The sequence below is a fragment of the Pelmatolapia mariae genome, linkage group LG8, assembly GCF_036321145.2.
Source record: "Pelmatolapia mariae isolate MD_Pm_ZW linkage group LG8, Pm_UMD_F_2, whole genome shotgun sequence".
NCBI lineage: Eukaryota > Metazoa > Chordata > Actinopteri > Cichliformes > Cichlidae > Pelmatolapia > Pelmatolapia mariae.
In genome coordinates, this window is record NC_086234.1 from 18,586,932 (window position 1) to 18,604,669 (window position 17,738).

The 17,738-nt window shown below is 43.8% G+C and overlaps 1 protein-coding gene across 1 annotated transcript in view; it reads left to right on the plus strand.

Moving 5' to 3' along the window:
• Positions 1-14,947, plus strand: part of ankfn1b (ankyrin repeat and fibronectin type III domain containing 1b) — a 124,635-nt gene extending 109,688 nt beyond the window's left edge. Inside the window, exons 11-23 of the mRNA XM_063482052.1 lie at positions 395-485; positions 4,026-4,133; positions 6,222-6,321; positions 6,843-6,975; positions 7,070-7,189; positions 7,287-7,502; positions 9,806-9,972; positions 10,098-10,248; positions 11,934-12,102; positions 12,243-12,409; positions 12,560-12,767; positions 12,905-13,629; positions 13,714-14,947. Coding sequence (XP_063338122.1) covers positions 395-485; positions 4,026-4,133; positions 6,222-6,321; positions 6,843-6,975; positions 7,070-7,189; positions 7,287-7,502; positions 9,806-9,972; positions 10,098-10,248; positions 11,934-12,102; positions 12,243-12,409; positions 12,560-12,767; positions 12,905-13,629; positions 13,714-14,022 — 2,664 coding nt within the window. The 3' untranslated portion in view covers positions 14,023-14,947. The remainder of the gene's footprint in view (positions 1-394; positions 486-4,025; positions 4,134-6,221; positions 6,322-6,842; positions 6,976-7,069; positions 7,190-7,286; positions 7,503-9,805; positions 9,973-10,097; positions 10,249-11,933; positions 12,103-12,242; positions 12,410-12,559; positions 12,768-12,904; positions 13,630-13,713) is intronic.
• Positions 14,948-17,738: the final 2,791 nt, after the last annotated feature.

The window sequence follows — 17,738 nt, forward strand, 5'->3', positions numbered from 1 at the left end:
TGATAAAAAAGAGCAGCTTGGTAGCCTGCCACCTGATTTATGGGTGGCATTTTTTAAGCGGACATGGAGACAAATGGACACTCCACTGGTTGTTAGTTATTATGTGAGGGAAGACCCATCCCCCATTTAAGACCCCCACTACCAGCTAAAGCTCACTCCTGTCAAAAAAGAACAGGGGTCAAGGCAAGGCCAGTGAGTTTTGGCGGCTGGTGTGATTGATCTGGCTGAGAAAGGAGAGGCAGGGGCTCGCCGTCTGCACGCTGGGAGACAGAGATGCGCTGAGCTCCACACATGCACGTGTATGCAGATGGTCATTTACAGAAGCACTTCCTTTTCAGTTGTTGCCACACGCAAGCAGGTTCTGTCGTAAGTGTCCTATCTCCTCTCCTCCCAGGGGACCTATTACTACGTGCAGGTGTCAGCGTACAACATGAAGGGCTGGGGACCTTGGAAAATTTCCACACCAGCCTGCGCTGCACCTTCCAGTAAGTTGTCTATTTTCTTTGTATAAATATGAGTATTTTAAAGCCTGTGTCTAAATTTTACACAAAGCTAAACATAAAGCTCCAAATTTAGGGTGATTTCAAAACGTGCCCCTTGCTCTACAAGGTTTTGGCTCACCTCACTAAATTAATAACTGTGGTGTGTGTGTGTGTGTGTGTGTGTGTATGTGTGTGTGTGTGTGTGTGTGTGTGTGTGTGTGTGTGTGTGTGTGTGTGTATGTTTGTCTTGCATAAGTGATTTGTTTCGTAGTCTTACACATAAAATGACCCGGGCATCGTCTAATTTTGTTAATTGAATTTGTCACGCTGGTGTCATTCCAATTTTGCTGTGCCATCACTAGAGGGATGACAGCTGGACTCTCCTCCAGCTCTGCCAGGGCGGCTGGGCGGGTTGTGGGACCCTCACTGCGGATGTTAGTGAGTGTAACAGTAGCCTCAGGATGCTGCTTGGGCCCAGCTGCCAGGAGAAGCCGCCCGGGTTCAGCCAAGAAATTAACCGTGGAGTCATGTGCAACAGCTGAGCTGTTGACCGCTGCAGCTCTGACCCTCTTTCTCCCTTTCCTTCAGTCCATCTGTCTCTTTCTTTAGTTTGTGCGAAATTTTTACGTTTCCATGTTTTTGAGATTTGTGAAAGGACTCTTCTGACTGTTGCAGATGCAAAATGCACCTTTTGTAAGAGCGTGAGCATAGGTAGCATTGCTGTGGGCACACTGGCACGCTCGTGGCACATCTGGAGAACACATGAACATGTTTGTCCTCATCAGCACACAGTGTTTTTCAGCAAGTTTGTGAAACTAGGCTTCCCCCTCTCCTTTTTTTTTCTACTGTCCCACCGCTCTCCCTCCCCTCTCCCAGAGCTAATTTCGATGTTGCGTGTTTGTGTTTTCCATTTGGGCCTACCACTGGAAATATTTGCATGTCTGTGCTGTAGCGCGCGGCGCGGCCCCAACAGTGGGGGCCTTATACCGGGCCGTGGACGCCCATTAAAGGGCCCGCTTGTCTTGTCGGGACAGGCACCTTTCCGGGAATAGAGCTCACCGTGTTTCAGCCCCACGCACCCCCCGGGGGGCTCCAGGAGAGGGAGTGGGGGGTGGGTTGGAGTTGATGTTGGTTGGGGGTGGGTTATCGTTGACACATCCTCTGGTTCTAATGCATAAGGGAGAAGGATTTCTGCAGATCTGGTCATCTATGAGCAGAGAAGGCCAAGTGTGTGTTTGTAATACAGTGTACTGTAAGTAGGTGTTTTTGTGTAAGTGTGCCTCCATCACAGGGAAAGACGAAACACACAAAGACAGAGGAATGAGAATATTTAGCGTTTTGGGGGTACAGTTAAGTTTGTGGTACATTAACGTTCCTCAGATGCTGTCAAGGTGGCAGAAGCACTACATCAGAATCTCTGTGCACATGTTCAGTCCTGAACGCAAAATCAGTGGTGCTCAGGGGATGTGCCTGTCCGGCAGAGAATGTGACTATATGTGTCTGATCATACCTGGATAATAATGTCACATCATCCAAGTATAATTTATACAAAATAAGTGCTGTTTTTAATAAAAATGTAAATTGCTGAGAGTTTATTAATTACCTGTAATTTTATCATTCCATAACTGATAACGGTCCACTATAAAAACAGTCTACTATCAGCTTAGTTTCCTTCTTCTCACTAGCCTCTGGTTATAAAAGCCAGTGAGCTTTCAAGCACAAAATATGAAGAAACTGACAACCCTAAAACTCAATTATATACCAGTTTAGTTTGTAATAATAATAATATGTCAGCTCATTTCTGCTAATTTTCTTACTAATTTTTCTTTTATGTTAAGCACATTCAGCTCATGTGTAGTATAGACAAAATGGCCATTGCCATTCGAGCAGCTCAAGTAAGGTGGTACTATAAGTCAGGGGTGTCAAATGTAAGGCCTGATGGTCAGAATCGGCCCAGCAACGGCTCCAATCCACCCCACTTGACGGCTTTGTAAAGTACGGAGAGCAGATATTTTTTTGGACTTTTACCTGTCTTTTTATAAGTTTTACAGGTTTTCCTGCTGATAAAGACCTCCCCCACAGCCATTCATACTACACTGATATAGTTGATTAATAGGTAAACAGTTAAATGTTTTTCAGTGTCCAAAATAGAAATTTGTTTTTAAAAAAAGACCATTTTCATAAATCAACAATAATTTTGTTTTATTAAAAAAACTTGCTGAACCAGACATTAATGTTTGTACCACGTTCCATGACAGTACAATCGACAGTTTCACACTAATTTAAAAAAAAAAAGTGAAATAAGATGTTAGCCTGAGTGGCATAGTGTTGGAGTGGTTACCATTTGGTGTTGCTATTATACTGTAGGCTTTTTTTGTCTCTCAGTGAAGTTTGCAAGTTCTTCGATTGCCTGAATAAGTTGCTGGTGGTTCTACCTTGCCTGTAGGTATATTGATTGTCTCTCTGTGTTAACCCTGAGATGGACTTATAAGCTGTCCAGGGAGCATCCAGCCTGCTTTTTGACCAGGCTTCAGCACCCTGTGACCCAACTGGGGTAAACAGTCAAGGTGATGGATGGATGGATGGATGGATGGACGGACGGACGGACGGACGGACGGATAGATAGACTTAAAACCACATGATGTCGCCATAGGGCCATAAATATTTGTATAAGTTTTGATCATGGTACAACTAAAAATGCTAAAAAAGCTAACTCTAGACCAATGTGTGTGAACGAACCAGTACCCTAATTTCGTCATGTTGGTTTCCGCTAAAAACACCTATTATGTATGAGCTCTGTGAGTCTTGATAAACATACACTCACTGGCCACTTTGTCAGTTACACCTTGACATCCTTTTGGCTTCAGACCTGTCACATAGATTCAATAAGGAGCTGTAAGCTTTTCTCAGAGATTTTGGTGACATGACAGCATCACACAGTTGCTACAGCTGTCTCGGCTGTACACTCTTGATGCAAATCTTCAGTTCCACCACACCCAAAAGCTGCTCTACTGGACTGAGATCTGGTGACTGTGGAGGCCGTTTAAGTAGCGAAATCATTGTCATGTTAAAGAAAATCAGAAGATGAGTACCCTGTGGTCATAGAGGGATGGACATGGTCAGCAACAATAATCTGGTAGACTGTGGTGTTTAAAAGTTCAGTTGGTACTAAGATGCCCAAAGCGTGACAAGAAGATGTCTCCCACCCCATTACCCCACCAGCAGCATCATAACCCAAGGATAAAAGGCAGGTTGGATCCATGCTTTCAGAACTCAACGGACTAGGAAACATTTTTCAACTCTTCTCTGGGAATTATAGCTTCAATTTCTTGTTCTTAGTTGACAGGGGTGTATTGTTCAAACAGAGATGCTCTTCTGCATACATTGGTTGTAACAAGTGGTTATTTGAGTAACTGTTGCCTTCCTATTAGTTTGAACTTCAGCAGGTCCATAGATTTGCCACTACATGATTGGCTGATTAGATAATTGCAGTAACAAGTTGTTGTATAACAGTTTTTCTTTCTTTATTTCGTCTCCCTGAAGGTTGGAGGGACATTGATGGCCGCGCTCCTCGTCAGAGAGGACAGAAGGAGGCACTGGACCAGCTACTTGGGCAGATAAAAGAAGCTCACCGCCACTGTGTCTGCCATGGTATCAACAACTTTTTGACCAATTCAAAGGGGCTGTTTTCCCCCAGAAAGACTAAAAACTAATATTAGAGCTTGAAGTATTTGAAGCCCAACCAAATTTCAAAGGTGTTTTAAACTTAACCTTAAGATCAGTGTTTAATACTGGCACGACTTCATGCTTCATGAGCATTTTTTTTTCCTGTGCAAAGAAACACAACGATGCAGAGTTGAGATCACAGGTGTAACAGGTTGCTGTGTTTCATCTCAGCATGACAGACACTTTACAATCTCAGGCCGTACATATTAAGGTGACATGTCGCCTCAAAAATAATGCCCTCCCGTCTGTCTCTGCAACCCCCTCCCATCCCTCACGAGTCTTTCCATGACTCAGCCGTTCCTCGGCTGAATACCTCTCCCTCTCTGTGACAAAATGCAGATCAGCTTCTCTCACACTCAAGCTGTTTATATCCCTAAACACTGCTGGCTGTAAGCTGGTCCCATAAGTGTCAAAACCTGTCCACACTGCCTCTTTTTACATGACGGCAAACTGCACTTAGCCTTGAGCAAGTTGTCCCTCTTTTTCTCTCACACCCACACGCCCAAACACACTCACCCACTTACTATTGTCCACTGTGGCTAGACCATATTTGCAACAGGGCAAGATGCTATATAATAGCCGGTATTGAGTGGCTCTTGGTTCTTCAGACGGTGGCTGATTGAGTTTGAGAGTTCAGACACGGTAGTCGAGGTGGCGTGTCCTGGGGTCATGTTTGTTATTCCTGTAAGAGACAAGTCCCGGGCTGGAGTCTGGAGAGGGCATAAATTAACACTGACTACTGCTGCCTCCCCCTCTCGCCCCCTGCAGCCCACCAGTCGCCCTGTCTACTGTCCTCACATATATACACACACATAAAGATAGACAGGCTCACACACGGGTACGCGTGTACACGAGCAGACGCAAATATTCAAGTACATGCTCTCGCTTTCAACTCTTGACTCCCCTACATGTCCATGTACGCACCCCCCCGCCATCGCAGCCCGGCTCAAAGCCCACACCACCTTCTCCCTCTTGTCCAAACACTATTAATTAAACTGTGAAAGAAGCCTTGACTAACACAGGCACCCCAGCAGTCAGCCCTACTTGTCTCTCTTACTCAGTGTCAAAGAGCGACTGAGGCCTGGCAAGGCTGGAGCTGAACAGAGTCGCGAGTGGAGCGAAATTTGGGGAGGTGAGAAGGGTCGAATGGTGCTTTTTTTTCTGGTTACTACACCTCAACTCATCCACCTGAAGAGAAAATTAGTTCTTGTTGGGCCCTGAATGGGGAGATTTATTGACTTTAAGTGGCTTGGGGCTGGAGTTACCTCACCTGTGGGGAGCTGGGCAGGGGGGGTCTGTAAAGGGTTTTGGGACTCATGGTTTCTAATGAGTGGGGAGGTGCGTTATCTCACCAACAAGCACCCTTACAGACGCACACATATAGATATGCATTCACCTCTCTCGCTCTGGCCTCCAACCCCCTCCTGGTCCACTAAAAATAAACACGTCCCCACAGACTTGACTGACCTCCCCTGTAGGTGAGCGGTGAAGGGTTAAGACATACAGACGTACACACACACAAATTACGACAGCTCCTTGACTCTGCGCGTATGGCTGTTGCTCAAGGCTTGCCATGCTCCAGCAGCTATAGCGTGTACAGGTAAACACACACAGACACACACACATGTACACACAGCTCCTCTGGGACCTGAGAGTAAGCAGTTCCCTTTAGGCCCATACTCTGCTGCTGGCAGCCAGCTTGACTGTCAAATGGTACCGCACCACTGGAGAGCATGTCAAGAAATATTCCACTCTGACCGCGATGTTGGATGTGTCAGGTTTGTTGTCAGTTAGGTAACTCTGGTAACAGCCTGCCACTGGGCTTAGTTAGGACAGGAGTAGACACCAGTTTAGAGAGAAAACCAGTCAGAGTCACGGCTCTATCGTGTCTGGTATGCTATTTGTGATTTTAAGCATCAAGGGCATTGGAATAGTTATTCAGGTAATCTGACTCTGTTGTTGCTATGGAATTAGCTTAATCCTTTCTGTTTTTTCCTGTGTTTTTTCACACAGAGCAATGCAAAGCTCCGCCACAAAGCAGGAAGCACTCGGTGTCCAAGAGCCTGCGGCACCTTTTCCAGCCCACCAGCAAATTTGTCAAAAGCTTGAAAAGGTAGAAGACAGTTTATCCTTGAAGTGTGGCGTAAATATTAGAGCACTCCATGTCCTAGGCTTTTAACTATATGTCTAACAAATCTGGTATGTAATTTATCATTTTATTTTTACACTCTCCCGCCAGATTTTTAGTTCAGGTTTATTTATATAGCACCAAATCACCGCAACAGTCACTTCAAGGTCCTTTATACTGCAAGGTAAAGACCCTACAGTAATAGAGAGAAAATCCCAACAATCAAACTACCTCCTATGAGCAAGCACAGGGGTAAGGGAAAACCCCCTTTTAACAGGAAGAAACCTCTGGCAGAACCAGGCTCAGGGAGGGGCACCCATCTGCTGTGACCGTTTATAGGGTTGAGGGGAGGAAGACAGGATAAAAGACACACTGTGGAAGATACCTTTTTCGGATGTACATTTACATAAAACAGCAAAGTACTGATTCTAGTGTTTTTTTTACATTTAAACATTCAGAGCTGTATTAAATACTCATACACACATTTTTTCTGCGTTTCCTTCCAGAGGTCTCTATCTGGCGTCCATATTCTACAGAGATGACAACGTGTTGGTGACTCCAGAGGAGCAGATTCCTATTGTGGAGATTGAAGATTCGTATTCGAGCTCACTGATGCAGGACTTTCTATGGTTTACTAAGGTGCATGGACCACAGTTTAACTTGACAGTCACATATCTATGCATTTGCACAAATGATTACAATACCCCTTATTATGATTCCTATCCCGCAACAGGTGTCCTATCTATGGGAGGAAATTTCGTGGCTGCAGCAGTGCCTCGGTCCTTCCCAGACGTCGTGTTCATGCACTCTGCAGACTCGCCTCAAGATGCTGCAGGCTGTCTCCCATCTACAGGTAGTCTAATAGTTTTAGGAGTAAATTATGGCAGCTGTGATCATATGAGCTCAGTGTGAAACATTTTAGGCAATATTATCTAATGTTTTTTTATCAGGGAGCGCTGGGAACCCAGGATCTTGGTCAGGTATATTTTGAACCGATCAAAGACAAGCATGGTAACGCCCTGTTGGTGCTGCTGAAGGACATGAATGCCTCTCCCAACCTTGACGGGGTACGCTGGACGCAGCTTTGTAAACTTCAGCTCCAACGAAAATCCATATCATCCCCCGAAGAGCCCACTGCGCTGGACATGCTCCTCATCACACTTCATGTGAGCCCAGCAGGTCTTAAGATATTACTGTGTCATTGTGTAATTGTAACGTGTAATTGCTCGCACAGAAATATAAAAAGAAAATCAAGAAGCGGTTTTCAAACAGAAACCAAAACTCAGAAACAACACAAACCCATGGGACCATGACAACAGGCATCTTTGTAGACAGTATCTGCATGTGAATGTGCGAAATCGGGACATACAAGATGAAATCTTACACAATCTTCCCTTTCATGTCAGTTATGTGTTGTCCAGATATCCACTCTCTTCAAAACAAGCTGATTGGCTCCCATATTGTAGAGAAGTGGGCTGGCAGTGATTAGGAGTTACCTCAGTTTTGTACATTGGGCTATTTTTTTGCTTTTGTTTTGGTCAAAGAACGCTTCCACAGCAGTTTATGTTGCGTTTATGTTACCCGAGGATGTGGCCAGATCAAAGCACGTCGAATAAAGGGCTTTGTCGACAACAAAATGCCCCGAAACATGTATTTAGTGGAATCGCTGAGGCTCTCATTCACAGAAAACCAAACACAGCCTGACAGACATGAGGCACCGAGGCAGGAACAATAGGACTTTAAATTGAAATCTGCTTCCAATTACAAGTTCTGTTTGTGCAGACACCCTTTATTTAGACAAACATTAATCACCGTGACTCTGCTCTTCCATTTGTCACTGTCGTTATTAGGCCATTCAGCATACAGAGCAGACTTGTCATCAGATTAATTAAAATGCCAAACGTCAGGTCAATCCGTGACAGCACAACATGTAAATGTAACCATCTTGACGTCGCTTTACGTTTTAAAGCTGCTTATTCAGCAAGTAGCAGTTTAAACTTTCAGCATGTTGGAGACGATGATGATCTAACCGTGTAACTGTTGTTATTTAGTGTTATATAACTAATTCTGTGTGGATGTTTTGTTCGGCAAAAAAAACAAAAAAAACAATCTGGAAGTAAACCACAAGTTGATTTTGTCTATATAACCTAGTAAACCTGATGCCATTGTTGCAATGCTGTTTGGTCTCCAAAGCACACTGGTTTGGTCCTGTGGTTCCAAAACAATGGCGAAGATTCCCTTTGGCAAAACCACAGCTCACTGAAATATTTGTTTTGTGGCCAGTTATGAACAAATTATATGATGAAATGCGAAAAAATGTGCTGATGGGCTATTCTGCAGGACCGACTTCCACTTTAAACACGCTGGAACAACATGAAAAGCATCCAAGACTAACTGAACAGCGAAACATAAAAACAGGACTACTGAATGAGAGGATGCTCACAGAGAAAAAATTAAAAGCACAGTCATCATGTAATTCACCCCGTTCAACACTTACTTTACTGGTTGTTACTTTCATAGAGTTAAAAATTACTTCTATAAAGAAAAAGGTACTGAATTCCACATTTTTAGTTCAGTTTGGGTGGAAATTCCACCATACAATGCTGCTATTTTTACCCCCTGCACACTTTTAGGTCATGCAGTGTGACAACGATGTTATGGCCAGATGAACTGATGATGATTTATGCTAGCACTGTCAGTGAACATAAGTGGACACCAAACACTGAAGGTAAAAATGGTATTTAGCCGTAACATGTGCCTGGTTCTTTTTTGCTCTAAAAACAAAACCACAGCTTATACGTAGTTTGGCTGACCATTTGAGTTTGTAAACAGCTAACAGTAACACTGGACTGATTAAATACATTTGGTACCTTAATTGTGGCAGACTATGTCTAAAAATGTACTAAAATACAAAAATCACTGATGCATATTCCCAGCAGGGAGGTCAAGTAAAGACTGGCCAGTTCTAGTCAATGCTAGTTGACAGAAGTTAGAAGATACACATTTAATGGCAAATGGCTTGATAATGATTGCCATCAGCTTGTCATGAGGAAGGAAGCCAAGTGCTAAGCTCTGGTTGATGAGGCCATTACCTCATTTCCCATTAAAGAATCGAGGAGAACCATTGAGGAGAATGGAGCTCAAGAAGGATGGGGCTGGTCAGAGCTTGCCAGCTAACCTTGTCTTAGATGCCCCACTCAGGCGAGGCATACGGTTGAAGGATGTTATGCCGGTTACATTGAGATACCAGCTAAAGATGTGGAAGGATTCCCAATACAGTGAGCATTTGGGCCACCTTGCCCACAAGGCTATCAGGAATATGCCCCTTAGTCTAGTTTCTTTTAATAAAAGACATGCAGACTGCATTACTTCTTAAATTTACTCTGTATTTCCATCTTGTGTATGTATGTGTTAATGGTATTAAAATGCAATGAAAAGTCTTAAAGGACACCCTGTCTGCTGTTTCTAGGAGAAGCTGGCGTACCACAGGCGTAGCAGGAAGCTTTTGTCTCCAGGCTTATATCTGGGCTACCTGAAGTTGTGTACATCGGTGGAGCAGATAAGAGCACTGGTGCCCCAGAAACTCCCCAACGTGCTCTGTCATACCAAAATTCGAGACAACAGCAATGTGTCAAGGTTGGGATCACGCATTACCTAATGTGTAATTGAATTGCAGTCCTGCTGGTTAGGCTGATAAATTTCAAAAGCAAGAACTAAACTAAACTAGCAAAACAATAAGAGTTGTTTCTTTGATATTTCAGAGAGGAGTGGCAGTGGCTTCAGGCCCTCAGCTCTCTGGAGGAGTCACTGGAAATGGACCATGATGTACAGAGTGCTCCCCATCGCCTCCTACAGGACCTGCGTAATGCCATCAAGGACCTGATAGCTCACATCAACATTCCTGGCAATCAGGTCAGAACAAGACAACTGTACCTATTTAGTGAGTGAGTCCACAATTTGTTTAGTAAAACTGATTTTGACTGATGCGTAGAACCTGAGGAAGCATACAGCGAGTCAGGCAGCAGCAGCAACACAAAGCTCTTTAAAATGACTCCAGTGGAAATTGAGGCAGCGCTGGTTAGACCACTAATTCTACATGATTTCTCTAAAAGAACATGGTTTGAATTCCTGCACAATGGCAGTCATTGTCCATTTGACTTTTCCCACCAACTGTTCAAATGGAGGAGCGCCAGCACCATAAACTTCACTGCTATTAAAAGTTACATGACTATGAAGATAAATATGCACCGTGTTGATACATACACTGTCACAGTCGCCTCCTATTTCTTTGTATTTTGCTAGAAAAATGGGACATTGAATGACATTTAAAGCTCTTCTTTGCATTTTGGCTACTTTTTGTTCCATTCTGTCAAGATGACCCCACACATCACCAGACACATCACTGGTTTATCCCTTTACTTTGGTGTCTTGTTTAATGCTTGAATGATCCACAAGTCAGTGTGGCTTAACAGTGGCTTAACAAACAAAACAAAATTCCTCTGAAAATGGTCAGGACTAAAAATGAGCGAAAAAGCAGCCAATGTCAAAAGAAAATGTTTGAAAGACCTTCAGGAAGCTTGAAGGACTATTGCTCAAGACCTCTTTTAAAAATGACAGGGAGGTCTGTTATTTGACTGGTTTGAGAATGAAGAACCGGAGACTTAAAGCTATGAATCACTCATGTAGGGAAATCTTTGTAAATCAGTCTAAAGTGTAAGAGTGTGATAAGGTAACCCCCAATGAGGTCACTTTTTGTTATACAAGGTTTTTTATTGGTTCCTAATTCTACTATTAAAATACTGAAACGTGTAAAATTGATTGAAATAGCACTCTATGATCCATACTCTGTAACTCTTAATTAACTTGAGCTCAATTACTTGATCTTTACTATGTTTATCAAAGGGAAGTAGAAATGACTCTTAGAATACCAACCACTATTACAACCTCCCAGTTGTAGGATTTCTTTAAGATACAGAGAGAATCTCATTGGATGAGGGTACAGTGACCTTGAATATTGACCTCCAGAACCAACACAGCAAAGTGTTTACCCCCAACGGGTTGTGGCAGATAGCTATCCCTGAGCGTGGTTCTGCCGGAGGTTTCTTCTTGTTAAAAGGGAGTTTTTCTTTCCCACTGTCGCCAAAATGCTTGCTCATATGGGGTCCTATGATTGTTGGGTTTCTCTGTAATATCATAGGGTTTACTTTACAATATTAAGCACTTAACCTCTTAAGCCCCAACGCCCCCTGATACGGGGGCAAAAGGCAGGAGATCAGTTAGGCTTGGGGCTTAAGAGGTTAAGGCAACTGTTATATAAATAGAACTGAACTGCATTGAACATTTTGCCAAATTTAATTTTCTGTCCGTGAGACTTAATGTTCACAGACAGGATGCCAAACAACCTGAAAACAATTCCTCTGCCACAAAGTTCTTGTACACAAACAGCACTGCATATATATTAAAATGAAAACTTAAGATTTAAATATAAATATCTGTATTATGTCACATTTTTGCAGTCCTAAAGGAGTTCAACTAAGCGTACCTCCATACCTGTGGAGCCAGAGACCCACAGAGATCACCTGTCTCTTTGTGTTTAGGCACAGGACTTCCGTATCTACAGCCAGGAAGTGTTGGAGTTTGGGGAGAAAGTGTGTTTCCTCCTCCTCCTGCCACCTTCAGATGAAGTCTGCACGGCTCCCGGTCAGAATAATCCATACTCCCCGCGCTCTGGCTTCCTCACACTGCCGCTGCAGATCTTTGAATTGGGTTAGTTTATAAAATTTTATGCAGTATTATATAAAAGAAATATTTGAAAAACTGCTGTTACTGTATGTGTTTCTCTATTTATTGGCAGAGGATTTTATATTTCTGTTTTTGGGTCTTATTGGATTTCTTTTCTTCCTCAGTGCACTTTAATGCCTATTGCCCCAGTTTCATCGGCCAGTACTGCAGGGTGTCCGCCTTGCTGGAGCTGGAGTCCCTCATGTCTCAGCAGGCACTACGGGAGGCCTTCTCTGAAGCCGAGCTCCTCGTTGCCAAGAAGAAACACCAACAAGTTCAGGAACACATGCAGGTATGACATACTGTCAGCATGTCAGCTATTTGTGATTTATCCGAGCCTATAGCATAGTCTAGGTGTAAATATCCCATTATAATGGACAATCCCAGAGTAGCACAGTATTAGACGTCACTGTAACTTATGATCTTAATAACTTTCCCAAAGCAAATGGAGGAGGTGTGGCGGGATGTGAGATGGATTATGGATGCCTTGCAGTACGCCCGCTACAAGCAGCCGACAGGAGGCATCTCTGTAAGCTGGATAATTGACTTCTCTAAAGAGGTGATGCCTGACAAGCCTCCCTCTACCTCATCTCAACCAGACTTCATGCCCTCTCCTATGCCTTCACCCGAACGCTGCCGTAAGCACTCAGGTCAGAAACACGTCTGATTCGTGTGGTTCCAAAAGATATTTTTTGTACATGAGCAATTTTTTTTAATCCAGAAAATTTGATATTGTGGAATTATTGTACTCATTTATAAATTTCTTTCTTTTTCTTGCACCCTTTAGATTTTGCTGGACTCTCAGATGAGGAAGGCTCCTCTGAAGTTTTCCTCACTACCGACAGTGACTATGACTCCAGTCGTGCCCAGAGCCCCCGAGAGCTGGACCTGTTGCCCCCTTCACCTCTCTCGTCCTCTGCGCCCCTGGAGCCCCGTGGTTTCCTGCGCATCGACGGGGGCGGCTCAGGAGGAGGAATGCACCTCAGCGGGGGTGGACGTGGAGGGGGAGCTCTGCGGGATTCCACACCAGACGTCCTCCAAGCATCAGAGCCGCAGCACGGGAGGGAAGGAGAGAGGTGTGGAGGAGGTGGAGGCTTTCGATGTGGAGGAGAAAGGCGAAGGGGGGCTCCGGAGCTGTTTGACAGTGACTTCATCTTGCCCAGCAGACAGATTGAGCTTTTGCACATCACAGAGAAGAGGCAGGCCTTCTGCGTGAGGACCAGCAGTCTGGAGTTCCCTTCCGCCCACCAGCAGCCTTACTCCTACCACACTACTTGCCCTTCACCTTCCACCTCACCGCAGCGAAGATGGCACCGGCCCTCATCAGTGGACCGCTGCTGTTCCGCTGAGCGCTGCCTGTCACGGCTTCCGCCGGCACGCACATTATCAGAAGACAGCGGCACTCAGAGACTCGCCTCACCATCACCTGCTGCTCTCAGGAAAGGCTGTCACGCCACACTCAGAGTCTACCCGCAGTACCGCACAGGTCTGCCAAAGGAGACCAGCGTCAAGGTATTGATTCAATTTCCAGGGATTTTCACTCAGAGCGCCTCGTGTTTGTTTTGGCAAACGCTAATATCTCCTCCTACATTTCAGCTTTGTGTAACTCCAGGCACATCCGCGCGGGAGATGGTCCAGCTGGTGGTGCAGGAGATGAACGTCGTGTCCCGGCGCATGATGGGAAGCGGTGAAAACGGTGACGAACAGGAGCAGTGTGTTTACTACAGTCCTGAACAGCTGAATCACTTCGGCCTCGTGCTGGTTGTGGACGACAGAGAGAAGTGGTTACAGGACGACTTCTGTCCCCTGGAGCTTCAAAACCCCTGGCTGAGGGGCAAACTGTGTGTTCGTATTAAGGAGTATTCGCCACTAGCCCTCAAACACAGCCGGGCCACCACAGTGTGATACTTCCCAGAAGTGAGAGGGGCAAATTTTAAGAGTTCACCCCGTGCCGAGATTCTGTTTTGATAAACGTACTGAACTGTCACGCTGTCTGCAGGCTCCTAAACTCTACAATTTTTTCCCTCTCACTGTGTTGATACTGTCTTCGGCTGCAGCTATATCATGTTGTCATATTTTCTGCTGTGTTCTGGTTATCTGAAATGCTACTCCGAGAATCTGTTTCCATGAAATCTGTTCTCCCATACGTAGAACCTTTCTTTTTTTTGATGAACATCAGAGACCCTCATATGGACACCAAATGAACAATAACAGTAGAACAAAGAGAAAACAGTTTTTTTGTGCTGTCAGAAGTCATTGGGTAAAAGATTGTGATGCTGAGCGAGATTAATGGAGCGTCTCTTTGACTTTTGGCATGATTGAGGCCAGCAGATAGAGCCGTGCGAGCTGCCAAAATGACATGGGCAGCATCAGCGCCTCCCAGCCACACGCGGACACGGCTTTTCCTATGAACCCTCTTATTGTGCTGTCGGCTCCAGCCGTCCGGCCCCATGTTCCCAGGATGTGGGCTCTGGACTTAGCCCAGGAGGCAGGAAGGAAGGGGAGAAGTACAGAGGTGGCTGGCGTCTCTGCTCGGGGATGCAATGGACCCGACGATTTGGCCCGTCAACTTGTCACTCAACTGCTCTTGGCCACTGTACTGTCTAGCAGCAAGCAGCCAAGGAATTGAGAGCATGATAGAGAGTGAGAGTGAGGGAAAAAAGAGTGAATAGGAAGGAGGGTGGAGGTTACATCACATAAACCCCAGCACTAACTCTGGTGCTCCTTTTCTCCCTTTTGCAGCAACAAGTCTGCTGTGTAGTAGACTTAGTCACAGTGTAGCTAACCGATATGATCATCTTGTGGAGAAACACAAAATAAAACCAGCTGATTTGGGTTTTCAAAACAGAGAAAAAACAAGCAATACTTTTTACTCTCTCCTTTTTTTTGTTATTCTAATTGATGGAGAAAAAAAAGCATGCAAACCTTCCAGATTTGTGCCGAGTACATTTCAAGTACTGTAGTCATGCTGTGCTCAGAGTTAACTAGTTCAGTGTTTTGTTGTGTTTGATTCAGTGGTGTTCCCAGATGCAACAGAAAACGGTGCACTTCAGTCTAGAACAAGTTATCCCAAAGGGTTGTTAAGAGGCCCACCATTTGTAAGATGCACACTACACAGTATATCCCAAACCATGTCTTACTCTGCTTTAAAATGTGTTACACATGAAACGACTTCAGCAAAGGGACTCATTTATTTTTTTTACATTTCTACAAAGCGAGACTCGTGACCAACAGATTGAGCCATTCGTATTTGTATTAATAGGAGGCTTTAAGGTTATGTGTTGGTCCTACACAGTTTAGCAGACCACCATCTGCATGTTGTTGCAGTTTCCTGTCACCAGGGGGCAGTGTCAAAAATCTGTGGAACACCTGGTCCACAGACTACTCATAGACAGTATAAAAGATGGAAACAGCTACCATAACATCACATTTTAACCTCAAAGACCAACCTACTCAAATTGAACACTTTTTACTTTACTTATTTTACCTTTTATTAAATTCATTCACCCGGTAACACACACATTTACACAGTACTATTATTCGATGCCTAAGCACTAAAATTCACATGCACGCTCACACTCTGATTTATTAATCGAGGGAAATTTAGAGTTCAGTATTTTGCCCAAAAATGCTTCGGCATGCAGACTGCAGGAGCTGGAGATCGCATCACCGATGTTCCGACGAGTTCTGTCTCCTGCCACCATTACCATGGGTCTGCCACCAGGTGTGATTGGCAGTGTTGGGTGTAATGCGTTACTAAGTAACGCGTTACTGTAATTAAATTACTTTTCCACTGAAAAAGTAGAGTAACTAATTACTGTTCGTTTTTAGGTATTTTAATTACAGTTACTTACAATGTACTTGCGTTACATTGTAAAATAATTAAACTCGCTGAATATCATTATTTAATTTCAATAATTTATCTTCTAAACGTAGAAGTAAACTCTGCCGCTTTAACATCGCTGTAATGCAGGTGCACGGCATTTCGCGCCAGTTTGCTGCATAGTCGTATTCTAAAGCGGAAGATGTCGGACTCGGCTGAAGCGAGTGGCTGTTTTATGAAATGGACATATTCCCGTCTCTTCACTTTTCTGAAACAAGCAGACAAGAATATTACAGTAATATGTAAGCTATGTCCTGGGGAGAAAAAACTATCGGCCGCTGTTAATAGCGAGAACACGAGAGCATAGACGAACACTTCTGAGTGATCCTTGTTCATCATCCATGGATAACACCACAGCAACTCCTGCTAAGCAGGCAAAACTTGATTTTACTTCAGCAGCACAGAACAAAGCATCTGAAGGTGAGCTTAAAAAAAATGTTTGCAGGCTACATTGTGGAAGACATGCTACCGCTGCGTACTGTAGAGTCTCCGTCTTTAAAAAAATTTATTTATTATTTATAGAGTTTAATTTCTATTGTTTGCCCACTCAAGGTTTATAGGGATTTTAAGAAGTATTTAGTTAAATTACTTATTTAGTAATTAAGTTACTTTTCTGACACAGTAATTAGATAAGTATTTTAAATACAATATTGACTAAGTAATTAGTAATTAATTACTTTTTTAAAGTAACTTACCCAACACTGGTGATTGGTGACCCCAAACTCAGCTGCTAAGCACTCGTCAATAAAAGGTCCATAGCCAATAAACATACCCTGGGTATTCGTTTCTGAAACACCGTACCACCAAGATTTACAAAATGAACTCTAACCAAAATGAGTGACTGAGACCATAAAGTCAGCTGGAAAGTGTTTACAGAGGTCAAGTCAAGTCAGAGAGTTGTTTTCCCAGACTCCTCTATGGGACCAGAAGTCTTTTTGCAACCAAAGGTTCTTTCTAATTGCCCCCTGGTGGCAGTTTAAAAGAATGCAGGTTTAAAGGACTTTATCTTAGTTTCACTTATTAATACCGGGAACTACCTCCATCTTTTATGCTGTCTATAAGACTACTCCATCAGCTTGGTACACCAGCCAGTTTTGGGTAAGACTGACACTATAACCTATGAAGAGCTGAAATGAAATAGAGTGCCCACTTTTCAGCTGCTCAGTATTCACCCTATATCCCCATTGGGTTGTACACTGTTGGGTTTTAGAGGATAGCACACTCTGGTGGGCTGCATAAGCTGCATGCCCAAAATTCTTCACCCTGCGTAGCCAAATACCTACGCAAATGGATACATACACGGGACCATGAATTCTGCATTTAACAGCTGCTCTCAACTTAATTCAAGCGTATAGTGGTATTCCCATCTGTTCTTGCACTGTAATTCTGGTTGATCAGGTACAATCTCCCACAAAATTTGCGTAACACTTTGTGGGACTACATCACGCAACACCAATTGGGTCTTCAGCTAGCCAACACAAGGTAGCTCGGTAGTCACATCATGGAGTCATGCTAGACTAATGCTACAATCTTGAGATCAGGCCCAGGTCTGCAACCACTTGCAGTCAGTCGCCATCTTTGGTGATGTCAAAGATGTAAAATTGCAATAAGATAAAGTCATTAGGAATCTACACGGAATCTATTAGTAACAATACAGTGATTTACTGCGATAAATTGACAAAAATCGCATATCTGTTACATCTAGATGCACAAATATTCTCAATAAACAGAAATCAAT